The sequence below is a fragment of the Daktulosphaira vitifoliae genome, unplaced genomic scaffold (genome assembly GCF_025091365.1).
Source record: "Daktulosphaira vitifoliae isolate Bord-2020 unplaced genomic scaffold, ASM2509136v1 Scaffold_1, whole genome shotgun sequence".
Lineage (NCBI taxonomy): Eukaryota > Metazoa > Arthropoda > Insecta > Hemiptera > Phylloxeridae > Daktulosphaira > Daktulosphaira vitifoliae.
The window spans coordinates 16,252,298-16,268,060 of record NW_026099572.1 but is presented as its reverse complement, the minus strand read 5'-3'; the positions used below and the strand labels follow the sequence as shown (position 1 = coordinate 16,268,060).

The window sequence follows — 15,763 nt, the reverse complement described above, 5'->3', positions numbered from 1 at the left end:
AAAAAAAAAAAAAAAAAAAAAAACACATCTTAGTAAAACCAATACCACCTTCTCAGCTTTGCATCGAAGCTAAAATTATTAAAATAATAAATAGTTTTTGAGATATTTGCTGGTCAATGTTTAATGGATCACCCTGTATAACTAAAGGACGCAGTATTTCTGTAAATTTTCAAAAGTTGAAACAGTTCTGCTTCTTATACAGATGTATTAATTTTTAAATCTTCTCACAGTAAATGATCAGATTTAAAAAAAAAATATGTCCGAATGAAAGGGACATGTAAAAAGTGAATAAAATAAATTTTTTATAAATAAAAAAATATATTGATCTATAAGTTTTTGAAAAAACTATACCAATATGAAATCTAGAATTTGAACACAAAAATAGTACATATTTTTTAAATTAGGTAGTCATTTGTACATAGAAGATAAGGTGTTGAGACAAATTTTTTTTTAACCTGGTATGTATGTAACATAAGCTTTAATTTAATATATAAAATATAATTATATTTTTAAAGGAGGTAATATTTTAGAACATTTTTAAAAATTAAGTTGAAATGATTAACTTTTTATTCAAAAGTTACTATTTTGAATTCCCTCGTGGTGAGATAAAGGGTCAGATTTACAAAAATATATACTCAATAAAAAGAAAAAATTTGTTTTAATTAATTTTTTTTTCAATAAGTTATGACAGTTCATATTGTCTTCAACTAGATATACAATGATAGATCTTTTGATGTATTGTTCAGTAAAATCAATCCAGGAGAGCTGGAAAAAAGTGGTTAACACATAGTAAAATTAATACCTTCTCAGCTTTGTATTGATGTTAAAAAATGTCTCAATTTAAATAATAATAACAATATAAATGTCTCCTGTTCTTGACACGGTACCTTATATCTTGTAGCATGCTTAATACACAGATACCTTCTCTCTCTTATCAACCGCCTATTTTCATAGAAAGTCCCAGTCTAATTAAGATATCCCTGCTTTCTAGCCCTAGCCTATCTACTGGTTTACAACCAACAATAGACCTCTGGCAGCAAACGCTGTATTCAGTTTATGACATCCTCCTACAAATTAATTGAACTTACACGTTTTTTATCTTTGGCTAACTACTTTCTTTTTTTTTTAATTTTTTGTTGTTGTAATTTGAATATAGTAAATCATAAATTTTGTATTTCAACTGAAAATTTTGAATATATTTTTTTTAAATAAATGATTAATAACTTTAAAAGCTCATCAAACTGGCTAGTGCTAAATAATACTTGTTTAATTAAGTTTAGTGTTATGTACCCTATTCCTACTCAAAAATTGACACATGTGACTAAAATACTGTTAATATGCCATAAGCAATAAAAGTTATGTTTATTTAAATAAAAATACAATATAGATAAAAAAAAGATAATAGTTCATTAAATATTTATTACTTATTACTAGTAAACAATGGTTTCATTCTGACTGTAATATTTTGAATAACTGTTTTATTATGCATCTTAGATACTAAGTAACCATGTTGTAAAATGCCTATTCGTACATCCATTTTCATAATGTCTGTTTTAATTTCAGAAATAGCTTTCTTTATATTAATTAACGGTGCTAAATAATAAATAAATAGAATACAAACAAAAAAATAGTAAAATTGACAAAAACAAAATTAACTTACTGCCATCAGTCATACTTAAACCCCTTTCATCCATTTCTTGTTTAACAACATCCAATTGTTCTGTAATTTTAGTCAATAATTCTTGTCTTTCCATTATACCATTATTTGAAGATTCATATTGTTCACTTACTAGTGCAAGTTCAACCTAAAAATATTTATTTACACTAATAAATAATTTTACAAATTGCTAACACACAAATAAAATTATTATATACTTGAGAATTACGATAGTCAATTAATAAACTATCTAAAGTGCTGTTTAAATATTTTTCACGACTATAAACTTTTTCTATAGTTTCCTCCAATTTATCATGAAGATTATTTAAAAGTGGCTTTATAACTTTTAAAGTTTTGTCCATTATAAGCTTATATTCATTCATTTTATGCAAATTAGCTCTCCAATCTTTTGAATCTAAAAAAATTCATAACATAGAAACAAAATTTTTAACAATAAAATATTAATTTCATTATTAACCTAATTTAATTGTTAATCTTAATAAAGGTAAAACTTGTTCAACTTCCATATTCCACTCTTCTTTATTAGTTGTAGGAACTTTTAAATTACTATTCATTTTATTTCTTGTTCTTTTTATCTAAAATGATGATAGTACATTTATTTAAATTTATGTTAAAATTTTAATGAGAAATCTTTTGTTTAGTTGATAAAAATACATATACTTTGTTTAAATTAGAGAGTTCATTTAGATTTATTATATTTTCTTCATCTGAGCTTGAATCAACCCAAATCATCTCTTCTTCAACATGATCTAATAATAATTCTGCATTATTTTCATCAATTTCTTCTTTTACATCTTTTTCAGAAGGAAAATTTGGTCTATATGGTTACATGATATAGTAATTATTTGTTTGGATTGGGTTACATTTATTTTATTTATTACTATATTTTAAATACATTAAGTTTGCAACATTGTGTGAACATACTTATTGAATATAAATTTGTTCTTCCTAATAACTAATTCAGCAAGTCCATTCAAAACTGTTATGATATGTTTACCAAAACCTTGTTTTAACTGATTAATTGGAATATCAGTGAACAAATCCTTCATTAATCCAAAAATAGATATTAAAGCTTAAAAATTTATTATTATTTTTAATATTAATAATTAATAAAACCTACTAAATTGGAACAGTGTTCTAAAATATTGTTGATTGTAATGTTTGGGTCATCAAACTCATGAGGTTGCTTTAAATCACTTCCTAGTTTATTCAATAACCAAACGGCAAGAGAAGTGAACATAAAAAATTGTTCTCCTGAATTAGTTTGCAGAGCAAAATAATGTCTAAAAATGAATAAGAACAGACATTTAAAAACATTATTTTGTAATTTTTATGTTTAAAATACTCTCTCATTAGTTATTGCTTATGACAGAAAATAGGAAAATCTTTTAAATTTAGTGCAATAAAATAAAAACTCAGTACCTATACACCAAAATAAGATACATTTTCAACTAAACTAGTAAGGGGACATATCAGGCATGGACCCAGAAATAATTAACTATTTCTGTTAAAGTAAGAGCTATTTTTCAAAGAGTTTATAATTTAGAAAATAATTCTAATTTGTAGGGAGAAAATTGTTCTTCTCTTATATTTACACCTTTTTTAATGTCATTATTAAAAAAATTATAATATGTTACTGACCTATTAATTAGTCTCATTTTCAATATATTGATAACATATTCTTCATAATTTAATAATGTTAAGCGGTCACTTAGAGTTTCCATATCAATAAAACTTTGGAATGAAATCTCATCAGCATGACCATTTGAACGACCTCGGTTCGTTCCCATTAGAACAATATCCATGTTAATTTATTTTAGTCTAATTTTAAACATGGTGAAATTATAATTTTAACATAATTTGTAACTTAAATTTTGTTTTTACATTTTATATAGAAAAACATAATAAAAATAATGGGACAAAAATTAAAAATAAAACAATGATAAATGAGTGGTTATGGAATATTATTAAATAATTTTAAGTATTTATAATCAATTAAGTTCGATTTATATACTTTGGAATTCAAACATTTACATAAATTTACCATAATATGTTATAAATTAATTTTTTACTTATTAATTATTCAACAAATTTTAAATATTAATTTATGGGCTATACAAAAATAATGTTTTTTAATATAAAAATATTTACAGTCACCTTGTATTTTTGATAGTAAACATTTAAATCTTAATAGATTATTATTAGGAAAATTAGTTTATAACATAATAATTTTTTTGAAAATCAATGTAATTTTTGAATAATTGTTTAACTTATGATTTTGATTGTTGTGACGAGTGCTAGGGAGATATAATCTATTATCTAATCATATGAAGATTGCGCATGGCGCGTAATATAAAAATCAATACTTAATTTATAATATATAATAAAAGTATTGAGGGTTTTAGTTTTACAAATTGTTAGTTTATTATTTATTTTTCTAAATAAAAAAATATTTATGAATTAATATTTATATTAGAATAAAACGTATAGAATTTCACAATTATGATTTAGTTCTAAATTATCGTTGAGAATTGCTTAAAAATAATTTCTATTGTTTTTATAAATTTTTAAATGAATGTCAATATCGCGTTTAAAATTTCTTAGATGGGTCTTTAATTTATAACATAAATATACTTAACAGTGGTTTAATCTTTTTACCAATAATTGTGTATTACAGAATTACATATAGGTATTTATGTATAAACTAATAAATGAAGAAAATAAAATAAAATTATGAATTAGGTATGAAATTTCTTAAAAATAAAAAAAATGTTTTTCTTTTATACTCTTCTATATTTATAACTGATTAATTATAAATGATATATTTAAAAATATTTTGATTTTTTAAAAATAATATTGATATAAAATAAAAAAAAAACTTAGTTTTACTGACTTGGTTTTTAGAAAATTATGGGTGAAGAAATGGATTCTACAAGTGGCACTTTAAATAGTTTATTTTCATTTACTAGCCCATCTGTAAAAAAGCTTCTTGGTTGGAAACAAGGTGACGAAGAAGAAAAATGGGCAGAGAAAGCAGTTGATGCACTCATGAAAAAATTGAAGAAAACTAAAGGAGCTACAGAGGACTTACAGAAAGCTCTTAGCTCACCTGGTCAGCCTAGTAAATGTGTTACCATTCCAAGAAGTCTTGATGGTCGATTACAAGTATAAATAGTTTTAAAATTTATTTTAATATTTTTATCAATATTTACAAGTTTTATTTTTTTCATTTAGGTATCTCATAGAAAAGGTCTTCCACATGTTATATATTGCCGAGTATGGCGTTGGCCAGATCTTCAATCGCATCATGAACTCAAGGCTGTTGACCATTGTCAATTTCCATTTTCTGCTAAACAGAAAGATGTTTGCATTAATCCATACCACTATCAAAGAGTTGAGAGTCCAGGTATGTTTTAGTGAATTAAAATTTGTTGTTCCAAAATCGAATAATTTTTTTAATTTGCATTAGTTTTACCACCAGTATTAGTTCCTCGTCATAGTGAATATGCACCACCTTCACAATCACCAATTCAGCAATACCAACCACCAGTAGATATTGGTATGCCAATAAATGTTTCTATAAGTACAGATGGCTTTCCAGAAAGTGTGCTTATTCAAAATGCTGATACCATTAATGTTCCTAATCAAATTTCCTCTGGAAACACATTGAATCCATTCTCTGATTCATCAGTAATTGGTAATTTTGCATGGTATTGCTAAAATATTTCTTTAAGTCTTTAAGTTTCTAAATGTTGAAATTACACCAACTACATAATTTACAACAATGAGTTAATATTCCATCTTCAGTAGTATAAAAATAAATTTGATAGTTAATACGTAAATTATTACTGGTTTAAAAATTAATTCAGGCAAGTAAAAGTTTGAAAATGAATTAATTTATTTTAAAATTCTAAATTATTACTATAAAAATAAACAAAAATCTTAGAGTATTGGTAATAACTATTGTAATTACTAGTTTCGACTAAAATAAATAAACATTTTTTTTAAATGTTTAGATAATGAAACTTTTCCTTTACCAGATGATCTCAATAAAAATAATATTGTTGAAAAAACTCATGTTGAAGATATTGATGGAATTCCAATTATATATCAGGTAAATAAAAATTGTATATAGGAATTACACATGAAATAAAAAGTTTTGTGTCATTAAAGTAAATTGAATATTCCAATTGATATTGCTTGGAAAAAAAACTCAAAAACTAAATTGATCTTTAGCAGTGATTGTTTAAAATTATAATGGTTTTGGAATAATAATCACTATTTATAATTTCTCAATAAAAAAATTAACTTATCTTGTTCTATTTTAACAATTTCTATTTTCAATTAAAACGTTACTTTAAATTTTTAACAAATTTCATTTAACTTAGTCCCGACTAATTTTAAATAACATAACATACAAAATAATAATTTGTGAATAAGTTATAACCTGGTTTTAATAATTAGTTATAATTTATAACTGCTTTAGGAACAACCATGTTGGGCAAGTATAGCATATTATGAACTTAATTCAAGGGTTGGTGAAGTTTATCAATGTCATTCACCTCATATAGTCGTTGATGGTTTTACAAATCCTAGAAATGATTTAAATCGTTTTTGTCTTGGTCAGTTATCAAATGTAAATAGAAATTCTACAATTGAGAATACTAGACGTCATATTGGAAAAGGTATAGTATTTTAATAAGTTTTTGTTGATCCATTACTTATTCCGAATAAAAATATATTTTGTTAGGTGTTCAACTATATTATGTCGGTGGAGAAGTTTTTGCTGAATGTTTGTCAGACTCGGCTATATTTGTGCAATCACGTAACTGTAATCAGCATCATGGATTTCATCCATCAACTGTGTGCAAAATACCACCGGGTTGCTCATTACGTATTTTTAATAACCAAGAATTTGCAGGCTTGCTTTCACAATCAGTTAATCATGGTTTTGAAGCTGTTTTTGAATTAACTAAAATGTGCACAATACGTATGTCATTTGTAAAAGGTTGGGGTGCCGATTATCATAGACAAGATGTCACTAGTACTCCTTGTTGGATTGAGTTACATTTACATGGACCACTTCAATGGCTAGATAAAGTACTTACACAAATGGGCAAACCTCATGATGCTATCACCTCACATTCATAGACATACTGACCCATGATTAAGTATTTTTATTTAGGGCAATTGCTATCTTACAAATATTATGGGACTAAAAATTTGTATGTAAAAAAACCTTTTTTTGGCTTTTCACTTAAATAGAATATAAAAAAGCAATATATTTACCGATTTTATATAAAAATTGTTTGGGTTGTGAAGTAACTCGCTTCTTATAAGACTGGCTCTGTATATATAATAGACTGACAAAAATTGACTCTTTTATACAAGGTGATCAGTTTATCATAAACCACTATTTTATATTTATATTTTTCGATTACTTACAAAATAAATGTAATATTAGAAAAACAATTTTTGATTTCTTTTAGTTACATATAATGTTTTATTTATCACCAAGAAATTACTTTTAAGATTAATCTTTTATAACTTAAAGGGATATCAGTTTAATTTTTTTAATGGCAACATATATTTAGCTAGCTTTAAAATAGGAAATAATTTAATTAAGAAAATGACTGGTTGATAACAACTATTGGACCAGTATTTCAGAAATTACTAAAAATTTACAGTAATGAATGAATGTGAGGAATGGGTACTGTTATTTTCATCGCTAGTTATTTGGCAGTCATACACTTCGTCCCACTTAAGTATAAAAATGAGAATAATATCTAAAGTACTGGTCCAAAAGTTGTTATCGATCAGTCGTTTTCTTAATTATATAATTTTCAATTTTTTAGGCTAATTAAATTTCGTATATTACTATTAAAAGAAGTAAGTTGACACTAATAAAAAAATACTATTCAAAAGGAATTGGATGAGTAAAAAGTAGTTATTAGCCAATAAATCAATAATAAATGTAACTATAAAACCAAATTTTTTTTTTCAATATTGTATTTATTTTGAGAGTAATCAAGTGGTTTATGATAAATAAATTACTGATAAAATAAATAATATATTGAAAAAAATTTGATTTTTTTGTTACATGTACAGGGATATAATTTAATATTAGCCATAAGATTTCTCTTAAAATAATAATGTAGATAAAATTATTTTTGGTAATTTTTAGTTTCCAATAATAACAATTTATTAATTATAAACTAAATTAATTTTTTTTAATAGTAATATTTAACTATTTTATTTAGTTAAAAAAATTATGAAAACAACAAACAACTTTTGATACAGTACTTCAGAAGTTATTAAAAATTGTAAATATAGTGGATATATGTTACAGGTTGTTATTTTGCATTACTTTGCCATATTCTACTCTACTGTAAATTTAAAAATTTATAATTTCAGAAATTCTCGTTCCAAAAGTGTTACAAACCAGTCATTTTTTTAATTAGATTATTTTCAATTTTATAATTTAATTAATTATGTATGTTTACATTTAAAAAATTAAGTTGTTATCCTTAATATAGTTGAGAATTCTATAGTAGTTACTTGAAAAAATACATTTTTTTCTTCCATTTTTGTAGATATGCCATTTTTTATCCAAGTTACAGATTTATTTTGAGAGTAATAAAGTGGTTTATGATAAACTAATTGCCTATAAATAAAATAAAGAAATTTAATTGCATTACACAATTATCCTTTTCTTTTAGATATTTGTAAATAACATTTATGCTTAAATAAGAATAAGGGGACTATTAAGAGTATACATTTTTTACAAGGATGTATTATTAATAAAACATCTTTTAAATCTAAAAAATTGATCTTATGGTACTTGTAATTTCTCCAATAAATGGTTAATTCAGATTTTAATTTGGCAATCATATATATAGTATTTATAATTCTCTTATATAAGTAGGTAATTAATACTAGATGCTTATTATGTGATAAATTTTTATGGCCTACGATATTATAATTCAACATTTTTTTATAATATCTATTTTTTTCCCACGTGTATATACAGGTTGAAATAGATATAATTAACAATTTGTAAAACTTTTGATACAATTAACATTTTATTGTAATTTTTTTTTATATATAACCTATGTAATCTTAGAATGTTAAAGTCGATTTTATTTGATTTTTAACAATCTTAATACGAACAATTAATATTCAAAAATCATACTGGATGATTCCTTAATTTCATCTCACAAAATATCTTCAAAAATATTAGACCAATAAGGTATAAGGTATTATTCCAAAAAGGATTTTATTTATACAACTATTATTTTAAGAGAAATCTATTAAATATTGAAAGAAAGACTGTATATATATATATTTTTTTTTACGAGTTTACTAGTCTTGTGTTCTAGTCATATTAATAGAAGTAATGTAGCTTTATTAATAAAGTGTTGAATTGTAACTTCATTATAATGTAATATGTAATAAATTAACAATGAAATGTATGTAAATATATATTTTTTATTGGATTATCATTATATTATTATATTAAATTATACATTTTTTTAAATAACATTACTAATATTTAAGCTATAAGAAAATAAAATTAGAAATTTTATTTTTCCTTGTTTTATATTGGAATTATTATTTTTTATAATATTTTTTGAAACAATTGAGCCAATACCAAAATTAAATAATGAATGATCATGCATAGTAAAATCTATTGTTATTATCTTCAAGATGAAAATTTTAAAATATTTGGTAAAATACAATGTATATTTTAATATGTGACACAATTTTAATTATTTATCATTGATTTTTTTCTTATTAATTAATAAAAAATATTTTATAAATTTCCAAATTTAGTAAAAGACCAAGGCAATCTAGGTAAATGGCTTATAACAAGTAGCCTAAAGTGTCATTATACCTAACAGTCTTTGAGTAATTCAAAGCTTAAAGTTATATGTATATCTAAAAAATGTCAAAATTTGTACAAAATATTTTTTTTAAGTAAATAAATTTTTTGCCCAAAATAATATCACTCCAGTAAAATTTTATGAAAATATATAAACCTTAATAACAATGTCATTAGAAAATTCCATTTTTTCATATAAACAATGAACAATTATTTTTATTTTTTTTTCTTAGTTAAATTAAAAAATTAAATAAAGCAAAAAATTATAGTTAAATAAAATTTTAAGTTAAATCTTTTTATTGAGAAAATTTTAAGTTGTTCATAATGTTGATAACATTTACATTAAAAGCAACTATAAATTATTGAGATTAATAACTACCCCTTGGCTTATTATATCCACCAGTATTAGAATTGTGGGAATAACTATATTGATCATTATTTATTACTCTCCCTTTCCTTTCTTGATCACCATTTCTTTTGTAAGGATGATGACTTTGCTGGCGATTACCAGAATTTCGAGAAGATCTTTGACTATTGTATCCATAACTATTTGGCCTACTATCTTTTTGATTGTAATCATTATTATGGTAATTATTTGGGTATAGATGACGGTCATTAAAATTATTGAAAGGTTGATCATCAGTAAATTGTCGATCATGATGTTCTTGACTATTTGTATAATTTTGATAATTGATGTCATGTTTATTAAAACGGTTAGATTCAAAATGTTTATTTTGCAATTTTCTTTCTAAATATGTACTATAATTCTGTTCTGTATTATTTCTGTGTCTATCATGCCAGTTACCATAAGAATTTGGATTATCATATCTTCGATCTTTATTAGAACTACTGCTACTTGGATTTATAATGTCTCTAAGATCTAATGAAGAAGTGCAAGCTGCATTAGAATCATTTTGGATATCATTACTTGTCGGACTACGTTTATGATACATGGTATCTCTTAAATCACGCACTGGTACAATATGTTTATTTAAATTATGATTATCAGAAAAATGTTCTTGATTGTAGAATCTATTTTTATTTTTGTTTGATGACATACTTTGGTAATTCTCTGAAAACTTATTTGAATATTCTCTATTACAATGCACCCAATCATTTTTAGAAGTTTCAAAAGAATTTGGAAACCTTTCTAATTTCAGAAATTGTTTTCTATTGGAATGCTGTTGACTAGTTTGATTATGTTTTCCACTGTTTGATGCATGATGAACAGAATTAGATTCTGAATAAGGTTCAAATTTATGTTTGATATTTGAATCAAAATTATAATTTGATGAATGCATAGGTGGTTGTGGTAAACTATCTGGTATGTTCCTTTCATAATTGTAGATATTTTGTTTATTACTATTATAATTTCCACATTCAACTCTTATCAATTCTTTAAAATTATCTAGTTCTTCATCAAATCTTTGTTCTTCAGGGTTATCTAAATAATTTTTCATTTTGATTGTTAAACCATAAAGTTTTGTACCTTGAAAAATTTTCATACAATCGTATACTGAATTTTCATACTTGAAAGTTACCCATGCAAAATTTTCATATCTGTTATAATCATCATAGCCAAATTGAACACACTCAATGGGACCCATCTTTGAATAAAAAGACGTTTATTTAATTAATGGATATAAAGAAATTTTAAATCAATTATAATACCTGAAAAAAAAGTTCAGCCACAATATCTTCAGTAACTTTAGGATGTAAATTGCCAACCCAAACTGTTCTATATTTTCTTTCCACATCATCTTCAACTATATCATTTTCAGATAAATCCATATTTGAGAAAATAAAATAATCCTATAAAAATGATTTTATTCCTAGTAATACAGATATTAAATTATTATTAAGTACTATAACAAACATATGAAATATGAAAAAATTATAACATTTTAGCACGATTAAAAATCGGAACTATTTATTTCATAAGAGAAACTTTAAATAAAATTAAAGACTTGAATTTTGGCGAGTAAGACCTAAGATGACTTCCCTAATGATTTTTTCTGACGTATGCCTATTTGTATATACACCTATTCATAACAATTAAATAATCACCACTCTTAATTGTGAATTGGAGAAATGTAATCAAAATAGTTAAAATCTGATAGCAATTTATGCTGTCCTCTTTAAAATCTTGTAAAAAAACGTAGTCAAGTTGTATAGTTTAACCACTAGAATATTATAACCATGTTAATGGACCCCGATATATTTTTCATTGGAACACTACCACAGACTATGTAAAGGTATGTTTCATGTAATCTGTATCACAACCTTTTGTTCCACAAATTTCTTGTTCAACACTCGGTGTTGATAAAAATTAATAATTGATATTGATAACTGATGGGTTGTTTATTTTATGAGACCATAACATGATAAATTTTATAAACTAAATCTTATTCAAAATTTACGTAATTAAATTTTGTGAAAGCAATAAAAGTATTAATAACATTTTTTTCTAATGGATTTTAAAAGTAAAACTGCAGCTGCATCTGATTTAAAAATAGAGGATGAATCAGATGACGGTGTTTATATAAGACCATCTAAGAAGAAAGTAAGAGTATAATTTTTACCAATATTCATTAAAAAACAACCTAATTAAATCATAATAATTGCTAACTTTAGATAATGACTTCTCAAATTGTAACAAATGATGAATTAACAAATTTGATTCAAGAACGTTTGGCTAATCGTCGTACTGGTGAACGCACAGAATTTGCCAATCAATTAGCTAGAAAATTAATAAAAAAGTGATCATAATTCTTACTTTAATTTATGAATTTCTATAAAGAATTTTAGGTTGAAAAATTTCAGTATCAATTATTTTTCAGGCTACATGACAAAGATGAAAAAATCAGAAAAATTAAAGGGAAAAAAAGAAGAAGTGTTGTTGCTGAAATTAAAAATGAAAAAAGTATGTGTTATATTTTATTAAATTAAGATGTAGTAGGGTTATTAAACAATGTTAGATATATGTTCAAACAAAAAAATTTTATTTTTCATAACTCTTTAAAATGATGGAGAAAGCAAAACATTTTAAAAACATTTCATTTTTTTATAGTTAACTATAATCTTATAGATATATTCGTCATTTTTACCTTTATTAAGAACTGTAATAGTCCAAAATTGTAATAATGAGTTATCTAGATTCAAGCAAAGCTTTTCAATTATTATATAAAATATAATAATTGAGTAATCATTAAGAAAAAACAAAATAATCATATTATACTATTACAGTGCATTAAATATTTTATTTTTATAGTGATAATTATTCTAAAATTTATTATATTATAATAGAATATAATCAAATCAAAGAAAAAGTAACAGTGGTTGTAACACAGTATTTACAAGTATATTGTATTGTATTAAGATCCCAAACCAAAGTGCATTAGTTTTGCATGGTATTTATATTTTAAGTTTACAAAGTACTTTTATGCAGTTCATGTTGGTTTTAGAATCAAAATCCCAATGTCAAATAAAATAATATTATTAAAACTTTCGCTTAATTTTTATTAAAACTACAAAATAGTGCAATTTTACAACAATGCATCAATGCATTTATAAAATAAAGATAATTTATCCAAGGTTATATAAAAATTTAATACAGCTGCATAAAAAGATATATAAAGAAATAATAATTCTTAAACGTACAATAAGTGAATAATATGTAATAATATAAGAAAAATATAATGTTTCTTAATGACAAATATAAGGACAAAATAGGTAATGAGATAAAAAAAGTATAAGTAGTAATAATATATAAAACTTAATACAAAATAAGTAATGAGTAGTAGTATTTCATCACTACAAAAAAACAAATAGCCCATATTTCAGCTTTGAGAAGGCAAGTGATTTGTAAATGGAAATTTTGTTTGTTGTGTAAGTGAGACAATGGAAAGAGTAAGATCTATAGCAGAAAAGGTACCATTTGAAAGATTCAATCTTTTGGAATAGCAATTGATTAGTAGAGCAATATTGATAACTCCAAGTAGCACATGTTAAAAACAAATAATTATTATATAAATTATCACTGTTATTTTGTATTATGAAATTATTATTTTTTGTTTAGGTGGTCATTTAAATATGAAAATAATTAAAGAAGATAAATTGTTAGACTCTGAAGATTCTGATACACCAGTTCCTAGTTTTTCTAAAAAGTCAGCTAAGGTATAATCATTTTTACAATTGAGTGATTAAATTTCCTTAACAAACATAAACTTTGTCAAATTGCTTTATTAGTTATATACAATTTATAATTAACCATAAATTATTTTTATTATTTTATTAAATAAGTAATATCATTTCAAATTGGTTAATGCTTCCATTAGGATAGACTGGAAATATCTATACATTTAAACAAATAGAATTGAATATTAATACTTGACCACTAATTTAATTATGCAGAATCATTAAGATTTAAATAACTTTTTTACGTTTTTGAAATAACTAAATAGTTTTAAAAGATTTCTTAAACTATCAGGAAATTACAACAATGAATTTTATTTAACTATATATTTTTAATATTAATACAATATTAAAGAATTGTTTTGATATATTTCTAAACTATAATAAATATCTTATTCTACAAAATATTTTAATGTTTAATCTTTATACATTAAATTTTGGAAAAATTAACATGAGTTTTTGTTTTAATAAAACAGTTTACTAATCATTGCTGTTAAAATATATATATTAAGATGGTGGTATATTAAAAGACTATCTTCCTAATGTATTACTGCAACTTACGAGTATATATACGCCAGTATAAACTGTAGCTACTTACCCACTCAATTTATTAAAAAGTTCAATAAGTACTTATCCAAGAGTTGCTAATGACCCATCAAAATTTTTTTTGCAAAAAATACTCTAAAAAATAAATAATTAAACTTTGATTTTAATGAAGTGTAAAAATGCAAAAATTGTTTTTAAAAATATATCATAAAATATTTTAATTGTATCAAAAGTTATAAGAGATCCGTTCCACCCTCTATACCTTGTATATTTGTTTTATTCTATTTATCTATTCTTATATTATTATTATATTATAATATTATAATATTATTGGGTAACAAATACATATATTAAATTTAATTAGACTAGATTAACTTTAAATAGGTTTTGATGATTTACAAATATTATGTTTGTGATTTGTTACATTTGTAAGTTACATAAAATATACAAACTACTAAATATTAAAAAAGAAATATATGAACTTTGTTTGATGATTTTTAATCATTTGTTTTAGAAAAAGAAAAGAGAAACTTCTAAAATGAGTGGTAAAGAAATTGCTATGACAATTTTAAATTGTAAAGAAATTGATAAAAAAGTTGCTATTAAATTTACCTCAACTCTTAAATCACGATTAGCAAACAAGTAATCTTATAATAAATTATTCCTTTATCATTAAAAAACTAAAATAAATGTCTTACTTATATTAGGTTGAAAAAAAATTCTAGTGCTTCCAAGAAATAGTAAAAAACAATAAAGAAAATGTTAGCGAAATTTTGTATCTATAATAATTTAGAATATTATTGTTAGTTGTGAATAATCTAAATTTATGATTTTATTTTTATTATTGTATAGAATAGCTTTTTTTATTTTTACATACAATTAATGTTGTAAAATATATAATTTTAATATTTATTAAAGTAAACTAGATTTGACTCATTGATAACCAACCAGTTGATGTCAATGTAAAATAATTTTCATTACCCATTTCGATAATTTAATACAATGCTTAAATATTTACTATTTGAATTGTAATGTTAAATTATCTGTAAATAACTGATTATTTGTTAATAATTAATAATTTATTAATAGTTAATTATTAACTCCTTGCTATTATTTTCTATTTATTTTATTATTTTTAAACCATTGTTGTTTATTGAAGGTATGTTAAAAAAGGCATTATTTAAAATAAATGAGCTATTTCATTATTTTAAAAAGTGTATATTTCTTTATAACAATATTGAAAAAAGTATTTTTTTAAAATTATTATCTCACATATAATTAAATTTTATAATTGTTAACACTCTCTGAAGATTGTTTTAATGTACTATTAATTACTATCAACTATAGATGTACATGGGTAATAAAGTGTACTCTGTTACCTCTGACTGGTCTGACTTTTAGCTTCGATGCGAAGCTGAGAAGGTATTAATTTTACTATGATGTGTTTTTTTTTTTTTTTTTTT

At 23.2% G+C, this 15,763-nt stretch overlaps 4 protein-coding genes across 10 annotated transcripts in view; 2 read left to right on the top strand and 2 right to left on the bottom strand.

Moving 5' to 3' along the window:
* LOC126902497 (intraflagellar transport protein 57 homolog) overlaps positions 1-3,991 on the bottom strand; it is a 5,702-nt gene extending 1,711 nt beyond the window's left edge. Inside the window, exons 1-10 of one of the 3 annotated variants that reach the window (XM_050679852.1) lie at positions 3,836-3,991; positions 3,320-3,499; positions 2,799-2,961; positions 2,603-2,721; positions 2,339-2,495; positions 2,136-2,253; positions 1,876-2,072; positions 1,661-1,805; positions 1,425-1,593; positions 551-765 (exon numbers count right to left, since the gene is read on the bottom strand). In XM_050679852.1, coding sequence (XP_050535809.1) covers positions 708-765; positions 1,425-1,593; positions 1,661-1,805; positions 1,876-2,072; positions 2,136-2,253; positions 2,339-2,495; positions 2,603-2,721; positions 2,799-2,961; positions 3,320-3,483 — 1,290 coding nt within the window. In that variant the 5' untranslated portion in view covers positions 3,484-3,499; positions 3,836-3,991 and the 3' untranslated portion in view covers positions 551-707. Of the gene's footprint in view, positions 1-550; positions 766-798; positions 1,068-1,424; positions 1,594-1,660; positions 1,806-1,875; positions 2,073-2,135; positions 2,254-2,338; positions 2,496-2,602; positions 2,722-2,798; positions 2,962-3,319; positions 3,500-3,835 lie in introns of those variants that run through there. The other 2 variants (XM_050679870.1, XM_050679862.1) reach the window with 2 other exon arrangements.
* LOC126902453 (protein mothers against dpp-like) overlaps positions 1-9,080 on the top strand; it is an 11,817-nt gene extending 2,737 nt beyond the window's left edge. The window contains exons 1-7 of one of the 4 annotated variants that reach the window (XM_050679769.1): positions 438-458; positions 4,583-4,843; positions 4,913-5,084; positions 5,148-5,375; positions 5,695-5,792; positions 6,165-6,363; positions 6,429-9,075. In XM_050679769.1, coding sequence (XP_050535726.1) covers positions 4,589-4,843; positions 4,913-5,084; positions 5,148-5,375; positions 5,695-5,792; positions 6,165-6,363; positions 6,429-6,829 — 1,353 coding nt within the window. In that variant the 5' untranslated portion in view covers positions 438-458; positions 4,583-4,588 and the 3' untranslated portion in view covers positions 6,830-9,075. Of the gene's footprint in view, positions 1-437; positions 459-4,098; positions 4,421-4,582; positions 4,844-4,912; positions 5,085-5,147; positions 5,376-5,694; positions 5,793-6,164; positions 6,364-6,428 lie in introns of those variants that run through there. The other 3 variants (XM_050679778.1, XM_050679751.1, XM_050679759.1) reach the window with 3 other exon arrangements.
* Positions 9,081-9,148: 68 nt separating this feature from the next.
* Positions 9,149-15,763, bottom strand: part of LOC126902444 (GATA zinc finger domain-containing protein 14-like) — a 32,237-nt gene continuing 25,622 nt past the window's right edge. Inside the window, exons 1-3 of one of the 2 annotated variants that reach the window (XM_050679739.1) lie at positions 11,628-11,813; positions 11,232-11,372; positions 9,149-11,167 (exon numbers count right to left, since the gene is read on the bottom strand). In XM_050679739.1, the coding sequence (XP_050535696.1) occupies positions 9,929-11,167; positions 11,232-11,351 (1,359 nt within the window). In that variant the 5' untranslated portion in view covers positions 11,352-11,372; positions 11,628-11,813 and the 3' untranslated portion in view covers positions 9,149-9,928. Of the gene's footprint in view, positions 11,168-11,231; positions 11,373-11,627; positions 11,814-15,763 lie in introns of those variants that run through there. The other variant, XM_050679730.1, reaches the window with a different exon arrangement.
* Positions 11,892-15,311, top strand: LOC126902738 (uncharacterized). Its single transcript, XM_050680338.1, has 6 exons — positions 11,892-12,123; positions 12,195-12,319; positions 12,401-12,483; positions 13,639-13,736; positions 14,815-14,942; positions 15,008-15,311. The coding sequence occupies exons 1-6, from the start codon at positions 12,031-12,033 to the stop codon at positions 15,039-15,041; spliced, it is 561 nt and encodes a 186-aa protein (XP_050536295.1). The 5' UTR covers positions 11,892-12,030; the 3' UTR covers positions 15,042-15,311.

Coding starts and splice junctions, on each gene's coding strand:
- LOC126902738 (XM_050680338.1), top strand. CDS start 12,031: ATGGATTTTAAAAGTAAAACTGCAGCTGCATCTGATTTAAAAATAGAG. Junction 12,124..12,194: donor TAAGACCATCTAAGAAGAAA/GTAAGAGTATAA, acceptor TGCTAACTTTAG/ATAATGACTTCTCAAATTGT. Junction 14,943..15,007: donor AAATCACGATTAGCAAACAA/GTAATCTTATAA, acceptor TACTTATATTAG/GTTGAAAAAAAATTCTAGTG.